Consider the following 10,055-nt stretch of genomic DNA (forward strand, 5'->3'; position numbering starts at 1 on the left):
AATGCATAATTATCTGTATCAGTAAAAAATCCATATCATGCACCCAAAATTACATTATCTCTAACATATTTAATTCACTAAAATGCAGGATAAATAAAAACAGCAGCAATATCACAATTGAGAATCTGGATGTTTTGCATTTTTGTTATCAAAAGGGTCAGTGGATTGTGAAAAAAATGTTACAGATTCGACTCTTTCAATGAATCAACTAATCACAAAATCGGCAAAGCCAATGCCTTGTCATGTCACCCAATCTCCAACATGGAGAGGAAGTCTGTGCTTCAACTCAAAGGTGACAGTGACAGGCAAACCCTGCCATCTCTGCTCTATAAAGTGGTATTAATAACTATAAACATCTCCATCCTTCTCTCATTAACATTACATCCATTAGCTCCAAGCCGGGCATTTAGAAACTGATGTGAATGAAATGAAACCTCGCACAGCGGGGGCTGTCCACCTCTTCACTCAGCCGGTGACTCATGCGGAGGTAACTTTCTCGCACAGTATTAAAAGTATTACACCATGTGATCTATTGGTTTCTTTAAATGAGGTTTGCATTGATTAGTCAGCCTGCATCTGCCAACAGCACGGCTCCTTTGACTGATTGAGTGTGTATGTAACGGAGAGTGTCTTTAACAGGTTTTGTTCATCAGGCTCAAACAGGACCAACCGTATTAATTGGATGAGAGTAAGCAAGCAGTTGCAGTAAGCTAAAAGGGATTGCTGCGCTTCATCAAAACCACACAAGCGACTGCAGCTTGTACAGGGAGACGAGGGAGTCGCCTTAATAGCAGACAGTCAGACTTAATAAAGAAATATAGCCATAATAATAATAAGAGCAATATTCCTGCTTGTGCAGCTGACATATTTATTCAGCCCCCTCTGTCAGACACACAGGGTTTTGTTACAGTCATAATTTACACTAATGCACTGACACCTCAGCCAGTAGCCAGTCATTTGGAGCCTCTGCCACCTGTCACCTGGGAAATAATGTGCAGTGCCAGTGCACCTTTCCAAATCTCTCTCATCTGAATGCATTTTCCTCTTTCCTCCCGGCCTTAACTTGTTTCTCAGACTGTTTGTGTTTCCTTCCACCACGAAGGTGACTGCTCAGCTGCTGCTGATGGTGGTTCCAGCTCTCCAGATCAAAATGCAACAGAAACTCAACACAGTCACCCATTTCACAGGGCTACTGCTGCCGTGCACTCATATGACAGATTACAATGCCCCAGAGCCCTGAACATGGGGAGTCATGTGGCTACATACATAAATACTTGTAGTTAGGGTTTAATGGAATTGTGATGTACACAAGTCGCAGAGCGAGTGAGGTTAAGTCTTAGTGATTCATCCAAAATTTTGAGCAGGGCTTAAAAGGTTGTTTCATGAGACACAAAAAGGAATTGTATTGTATTTTTGTATAAAGCAACGCTGCATATAGACAAAGTTAAAAAGCAGTGGTGGACTGTAACTAGAAGAGGCGTCACAATATCAATTCTGAATCAAAAAACAATGAGCTGCAGGGGAAAACTTTCCATGGGAATAAACAGTAATTTATGCGGAATTTATAGGATTTTACAGTAAATAATGGGGTGATGTGGTATTATTAGGAACAAATTGATTAAATTAAAATTATTTGTATTTTTATTTATTTATTTATTATTTATTTATTTATTTATTTTTTAAATTATGTATTGTCTATTTTATTAATGTTATTATTCATTAAATAGTATATTATTGAATTATTCATACAGAAATAACCAAATATTTGTTTATAATATTATCAAGATCACCATTTTTCTGATATTTTTAATATAACCGTTACCATTATTCCCTGTTGATTTTACCGTCCTACTCTCATCTACTGTTAACGTAGCATTAGCATTAGCTAGCTAGCAAGTTAACAAATAGCAACAGGTAAAGGTGAACATTTAATCCGACAATGTGAGCTGTGTGTAAACTTTAAAGCGAACAACTTGTTTATAAAAGAAATGTTATATAGTAAGTAATTAATTGAATTATATGTTAATTAAAACTACTCAATTAGCATGATTAATTAAGCCACATCCAACATAGTAACGGCTAACGTTACTTAGCAAAAACAAGCAGAAGTTATAAACTGTCTTCTTTGCTTTTCTGCTACCATCTGCTGGTTAACTTAAATATCATAAAAATATTATTAACCATCTTATGAAATAATTAATTCCCGTAATATAATCAAAACTTACATTAAAGTATCCGTAGTGTGTGGGCTGCACTGTGCATGCATTGTGTCATTTTACTGAATTCCTGTTTGATGGGTTGCTGGCAAATGATCTGCCCAGTAGGTGTGCGTGGTCACAATGCAGGTAAATTGGCATGCTCTTATCTAAAACATGGCAAAACTTTTACAATGAAATAATCCCAAACTTGACTTCCCTTGGAAATGTCAGACTCCAACAGTCACTAAACATTTACTCAGAATGTAGTACGTTCAGTAGAATGTACATTTTCCTGATTATTCCCATTTTATTCATTTTATGCTACTTTATACTAATTCTCCATTACATTTCAGAGGGAAACATATCAACAGCTCCATCTCGGTCAGGACTCCCTTGAAAATGAGATATTATTTACTATTAAGATTTTGTATCAAGAAAACAAATTAGATTATATCGGCCAAATGGACTAAACTGCATATAGAACTACAAAATTTCCTCTGGGGAAATTCTGAAAGGGCCACGGGGGCTACTGCCGGTGTGTGTAAACTATGATGAGATTCTTCACAGATTTAAAACAATTAATACTAGTAATGTTATGGTACTATATTATATACAAGGAGCACACCTACAACAAGCCTTCCTTTTCAAGTATTTATTTATACAGCAAACTATGCCCTTTAACCTCAAAAAATATGTGTGTGTGTGTGTGTGTGTGAAACGTGTATCTGGAGGAGTGTGCGCGCTTACTCGCATGTGTGTGTGCATGTGTGCGTGTATCTGTAACTGTAATCACATCAAAGGATCAAAGGCAATCAGATCAAAGATCAAAGGCAATCAGAGCAGAGCAATCAACTTAATTAACTGCCACTTGAATATCCCGGAACAGTGACAGCAGCCAGAGGTGGACAGACTGGAATTTCTGGCCTCGAACAGAAAGCATTTTTGGCAAAACCATAATACCTATCATTGATCCGACTTCACTTTGAGCGTCCTGAGTTCTTCCTGAACAGCTACATATGTTTTTTGTGAAGAAAAATAAAGAAATAGCTTTGTAAGAGTGATCTGAAAAACTGTTAAACATGCTTTTCTACAGAAATCTTCCTGTGTTTTTAATATGGGAGCCAACAAGGCTGTTGGTGCGTATTGGTGGCACATCTCTGCGTCCTACGCCCAAACTATAACTCTCACAGCTTACCAGAGGATTGTGAGTGAGAAGACAAATTTTCCTACGTTTCTATGTATAAATTATTTCTGTAGAGTGGAATTTGTGGCCTGGAGTGCAGTTTTTACATTTATTTTTTGACAAATTTTTCTCTCCCTCTACACTCTGAGAGATGACATCACACACTCTGACATGAACATTCCATGCAATACACACCCATTAAAATTTCAGAATTTCTCCAAAAATGATCATGGTCATTGAACAGGGATTGATAAAAACTATATGACCTATCGAAACGTGCCAATACACAAGACTTGTGTCTACTGTTTAAAGTTTAAATGGAGTCTCAAGGTGAAGTCATGCCGGAGAAGTAGACGTTTGAAAATCTCCAATTATTGTTCTTTTTCGCTAATTTTTTTCGGCCGTCCCATTCACTTGAATGCAAAATTTTGGGCAGCTTTTTGCGACGTATTCCTTAGAGAGAAGTAATAGCACACCGATCACGATCAAACCGCATGTTTTGATACATAACATAATTTCGAGTTGCAGGACTAGTAGCGGGACGAAATAGCATCGGAAAAAAAAAAAATCCCCAATATAACAATAGTGCTTGGGGCTTGGGGCGATTGTCCCGTGGCCCTTATAATTTATCCTTTACAGGGACCTCTTACTGCAGAACCAGTACTTGGTTCTAATTAAGTGTTGATTCCACCACTGCTGAAATGAGATAAAACTGAGTGAGTCATGTTTTGATGATTGCTGCAACCAAAGTAAAATCTATGTTTGATGAGTGGCCGCATTAGCAGAATAAACTTGTGTAGTCTGTTATGACAGCTGAGAACAGCCCTATTTTTCCCTGGATTTTCTGTTCCTTTAACTGAACCATCTCCAAAACACCCTCTCCCTCACTACTATAAGGGATAATCTCTCCCTCTCTTTCCGTCCTCATTATGAGAAAACTGTTATACTTGGCATCAGAATTAACTGCTTGGCTGCGACTGAGAGCTAGAAAGAAAAGCAGAAGTGGGTCATGTGCTGCAGGAGAGGAGGGGATCGAGGCGAAGAACGTGAAGACTGGCTGTGTAGAATGAAAGTACAGGTAGAGAAAAAGGAGGTAATGGCTGAGTAGGAAAGCAGGAGGATGAATGCCCACTCCAAGCTTTGAAATTAACCAGATGAATACATGACAGCAGGAGACTTATAAAATGAATCAAAACAGAAAAATCTTAACTGACAGTAAACAACAACTTTCACTGCACTACTGACTGCAGCTTGCACAAAATCAGACAAAGTTAAACCAGTGATAATCAATATTCAGCTGATGATAGATAGGGAGCTCGGTGGCCTGCCAAACATTTTCTAATTCACAGTTAAAATATGATTTAATTTTGCTGGTTCTTTGGATGAAAATGTGTCAGCATGCATTTAAAAAAGCATCAAAATAATTCTTGTTGAATGGTTGAGAATGGGCAATTTAATGAAAAAATGGGCATATGAATTCACCTTTATTGCCACCTCATACCAATCTTTAATGACAGTGTTCAGCTGCAGCTATTGGAGTGCAACTGCACCCACAATTGTAACCTAACAAAATTTTAAAAGTGGGTGTATAACAGATGGTAATGTTATATTAACCTAGCGTACCAGAGGCTTAAAATAAATCACATTTTGCAGAAAAATTATTGTGAGCAAGTCATAACCACGACAGCAACTGGACGTTTTTTAAAGCAACCTGAAGTACAAGCATCTAAAATTTTACTAATTTACAGTACTTAAGTAAATGTACTTATTTATTTCCACCACTGCTATTCAATAGTTTCAAAAATTTATATTTTCTTCGTTTTATATGATAGTAAATGGATTATTTTGGGATTCTGGACAAAACCTAGACAGCTATGAGATGTTCCCTTTAGGAAATTATATTGTATTTTTTACTTTGTGAAATTAGATAGACCAAACAGTTAAGATTAATTAAGAAAATAGCAGCAACTGAATAATAGAAATAATAGTTAACTGAGGCCATAATCTGAATAGATTTTTATCTCTTGACAATGAATGACACTAGAAAGGTATGTCATTAGATCTGTGCCTATACAAGGCAATATAGTAGAAGAAATTGATGTCTTTAGTAGTCAAATAAATGATTACATGAATGATTGGTCAAATAAACAAGCTATGTGATATCACATAATATAATGTAAACAATCACATTTTGTGGCATTGAAAAAAGAGAATCAAAGAGAGAAAATACAAAAAAGAATTCTTTAATGATATAGGCTACATTTGTACATTTCTACAGCAGACTTTCAGTAAGACTAACTGCCAATTAGAAAAAAAGACAGAGAAAGTTTTACCTGTAACAACTGAACAATTGGATAAGATGTCAAAGGCTGTGAAATTAAATACTCGATGTAAATATTCAGTTCAGTATTTTGTCCCATTAAATAATGATAAAAAAAACATTTAATAGTTTGAACAATCAATGTGAAATATAAATTACATTAAAGCACCATTTCAAGGATGAGGATATTAAAATAAATAATTGGCCTTTCCATATCAAGACAGTACATTTTTTATGGTAGTAATGTAAGGTTGTGCAGTCACACTGAACACTCCTGCTAACTGATGTGAAATACATACAGTACTTCGAGACATGAGGGGAATGCTCACGTGACTTCCACAATTGACAGCAAATAACTCTTACAATATAAACACTCCATCAGCAAAATAACACTAACTATTGCAGGTGATGCATAACTTATCCTTCTGTTCTTTCTATATAATAACCATTAACTCCTTTGGGGGGAAAAAAGAACAAAGAAATGACAAAAAGTGAGAAGTGAGAAGATTGTCACTTTTCTTGGTGTAATAACAGGGTAATATCTAAATGTCTCCCATTACAAAGATTTGTACTATACTTCAATCCATTGAGCACAACTGGCCTGAAAAAACATATTGCAGTTTCTCCCACTAATGTCTCCACATAAGTAATCAAAGAGCAGCTATGAAAAGCTGCAGCTCATGTCACGCATGTTTTCACCCAGTAGAGTTTTCCTCGTATACAAGTATATATTCTACAGGTAGGGGAAATTATTTTACCGTACATCGCTCATGCACAAGCCTTTCATTGATGCATTATTGACTAATGATCTTACTAAAATCTGTCAGAGCAACAGTCACACATTCGGGTAAGACAACACACCTTTCTTTGATCCCTCAAGACCTGCCTGTCAAATGCATGCACACACTCGCACACACACACACACACACACACAGAGTTACACACACAATGTGAGAGTATAAAAACGAGGGTGGACTGTTTCAACAGGTGCTTCAAAAAGTCACAAGAACATATCAAAGACCGAGGCACAAAGCTGCCTTTTGAAAACCAACCATTACAAGTACCAGCAACCAATGATGGTGCTCCTGTCTCTACTGCCATACATGGTATAGAAAAGTCATACAGCTATGTTACAGTACAGTACGAGGGCTTTTTATTGTGTACAGGGCCTGCAAGTTCAAACTCACAAATATATTTAATGCTTTGTTCTCTTTATGCATTTTTAATTTGGTATTATCAGCAAATTGTAGTGGATAATAAAGATTTTTAAAATCGAACAGTAGTTAAAACACGCTGATACACCCGGTTTACATAAAACCCTGTACAAGTCATTCATACATTAACAGTCCATCAAAATATTGATTTAGAAAAGTGTCAATCAGTCAGTGGGCTTTAATAACTGGTAGACTATGAACTACAGTGTTTACAAAAAAAAACATCTTGTTGCAGATACTGTATAACTCCCCTTCAAATGTATTTTAGGGTCCAATTACTCCGAGAGGTATAAATCAATCCGAGTACTGGAGATCTAAGTCTACTGTGCCGTCTGTCACCACTAACCTCACTCTCTTGGGTTTTGTGGGACCCATGGAGTGAGACGATGCAACAGGTCCATAGTGTGGTGGGCCTTGGTGTTCTCCTGGCTGGCACTGCTGCTGCATGTCCTTCCTGCAATGTTCGTCCTGACCTTTGAGCCCTGAAAACCCACCCAAAGAAAAAGAGGCTGGATTAGACGGCTGAGGTCCACAGGGTTCGAGAACCAGTCGCCCTTGGGTGCCCGAAGGTTCCATCAGGCAATGGTAGGTGTAGTTTGTTGAGCCTAATCCTGGGTAACCCTCAGCCCCATCCCTGAGACCCAGGGTCAATGAATGATCTCCGCTGAAGTTTAGTACATAAGGAGGCCCTTGATAGCCGTAAGGGAAAGAGGCTGAGGTGGCGGACTGACTCTTGTTTGCTGGTGTACCAGGAGGTGTACTTTGGGCCACTTGTGGGTTGTTGTGCTGGGGCATGGGCGAAATTGACGAGCCAAAGCTAAAGTCAAAAGGGTCTTGCTGAGTGTAACATGGCTGGTGCTTGTCTGAGGTTGACGGATTGGATTTCTTGTCATGTGGTGACGAATAACCATCTTTGCTCGGAAAGAAGAAGGGCTTTTGTACGTTTTTGTACGTCATGTTGGTTTCACCACTTTCATGTTTGTCAGATGACATTCTTTTAATAAAAGACTGGGGGAAAGCGTTGGGTTTATTCAAATGAGGGCTGGACCTGCTGGGGTTGCTGGAGGAACCAAGATGGCTGACATCTTTTCCAAACCCTTGAATAGAAATGTTGCTTTTATGTTGACTATCTGTACCAACACATAGTTTCTGACTCTGCTGGGTCTTCTCAATAGCACCTGATTTTGCACCGAGTGTTCTGGACATGACGATCGGGCTGCCAGCAGCCATGGTGTCTTTACACGGTGCACTATACAAGTTCTGATTCTGGTTCCCCTCCTGAAACTTGAGCACCCTGTGAATAACTGTGGAAGTTTTCTCATGGAATTTGAATGGATTGTCAGGAGGATTGGGGTTTTTCACAGTGAAGAGTTGAGGAGAAAGGAATTTGTTAGACATCTGAGATGGTGGGACGGATTTAGTCACGTAACTCTGGGGAACTCTGACTGTGTTCGGCTGAGTACTTGAAAAAGACTGGGATTTACCAGGAATGGTCATACGATGGAAGGGGCCCTGGGTTTTAAGATTTGACTGGGCTTTTAATTGACTGGTGCTGGCCTTGACGTTCATGGAGGGTTGGGTTAAAGTAACAGCAGTGTGGGATGTAACAGAAGACGATGTTGCACCAAACAACCGGGGCTTGTTGCCTCCAGGAAAAGACTGTGTTCTAGGGTCTTCTCTGGACAGCCTCATTCCTGGATTTTTACTTAGCATGCGATCTTTAGCAGTGAAGTCAGAGTTGCCGAGAACTGAAGAACTGAAACTGATGTTAGCTGGGTGTCTGTCTTTGGAGGTATCCTTTGCTTCACATTCCAGAGAAACAGAGTCACTTTTGGAAGAAATAAGACCTGGAAAAAACTGTAGATCGTCACTGGTAAAGTTATTTCCTGGACTGGGAGGGCCAAGGTATGGCGTCTCAGTGGTCCATGTATCGGACGGGCTGTGAGAGAGGGGACTGCTGAAGGGATCTGTGGGTGGATCCAGTGAACACAAATCTGATGGGGAAGATGGAAGTATGTTCTGTGGCTGATAATACCCCTCGAAGTTGAGACACTGAAAGTCCAGAATATCATCGCAGCAGTTTGTAAAGCTGGGCTCACCGGAAAGCATGTTATCTGCAGTTGTGAATGGAGGAGACTGGGACGGGGGCTGGATGACAGAATTAGAAGCACTGGAACATGCTGTTGGCTTTTCCAAAGTCTGTGATGAGCACAACCCCTCGGAAAGCCTGGAGAGACTGTTGTCAATTTGTTGGAGAGTGTGACTAAGACAGGTGGTGGGTGTTTCTACAGGCCCACACTTCCGTGGTCTCTCCATTTTGTGCCGCTGTTTCCTTCCTCCGCTGTTCATCTCTGCCCTTTCAGTGATTGCATCTGCAGCTGAGGATATAACTTCGGTTTTATTGTCATTAAGAGGGGAAGACAGAGACAGTGGCGACAGGGACAAGGAAAATGGTGGTGGTTCCGTTTTCAGGAGGGCTGAGTTGCTGTTCAGTCGCTGGGAAGGGAACTCTTCTTTGAGCTTGCTAAGATCAAGACATCCTTTCTTTTGTTTCCCTAAAGTGTGACCCTTCACCTCTTTCTTAATTTTGGGCTCTACTTTGACTTCAGAATGTATGAGCTCTTCTTTGCTGTCCACTTCCCAAATATCCTCTGCCTTTCTGCGTAGTTTAATTACTGGTAATGGAAGACCATTTGCATCAACTTCGGGCTGCAGTTTCTGTTGTGACCCAGTTTCAAACAGGCAGCAATTCTGCACAAAACGATCTTCAATTTTTGTTTCTTGCCCTGCAGCTGGCATATCACTGTCATTTTTACAGCCCACGATTTTTTCTGGCAGCAGCTTGACTCCATCTAAAAGTTCTTTATCAAGCTTCTCTTTAATTTCTACTTTGTCATTGGGTGTTTCACATACATTTTCAACATCTTTATCAGATTTTGAGTCTGTTGATGAATTTGTGTTTTTCCTTTCACATAGCCTCTCACCTCGTTTTTTCAAACGATGCAATCTGTTCTTTGACCTTTTACTAGCATGCACATGTGCCTGAGCTGCCTCCATCTCCATGTTTAAAACTGACACAGAATCCATGATGGCTTTAAAAGGGTCGCATAATGCCAAGTCATCTCTCTTTTCTGTTTTTA

At 39.3% G+C, this 10,055-nt stretch overlaps 1 protein-coding gene across 1 annotated transcript in view; it reads right to left on the bottom strand.

Annotated features, from left to right (window-relative positions):
* Positions 1 to 5,608: 5,608 nt before the first annotated feature.
* The window catches only part of kmt5c (lysine methyltransferase 5C), a 16,483-nt gene continuing 12,036 nt past the window's right edge, over positions 5,609 to 10,055 (bottom strand). The window contains exon 9 of the mRNA XM_059348351.1: positions 5,609 to 10,055. This exon is cut by the window's right edge and continues 2,409 nt beyond it. Coding sequence (XP_059204334.1) covers positions 7,210 to 10,055 — 2,846 coding nt within the window. The 3' untranslated portion in view covers positions 5,609 to 7,209.

This window comes from Centropristis striata, chromosome 13 (genome assembly GCF_030273125.1).
Source record: "Centropristis striata isolate RG_2023a ecotype Rhode Island chromosome 13, C.striata_1.0, whole genome shotgun sequence".
In the NCBI taxonomy this organism is placed as follows: Eukaryota; Metazoa; Chordata; class Actinopteri; order Perciformes; family Serranidae; genus Centropristis; species Centropristis striata.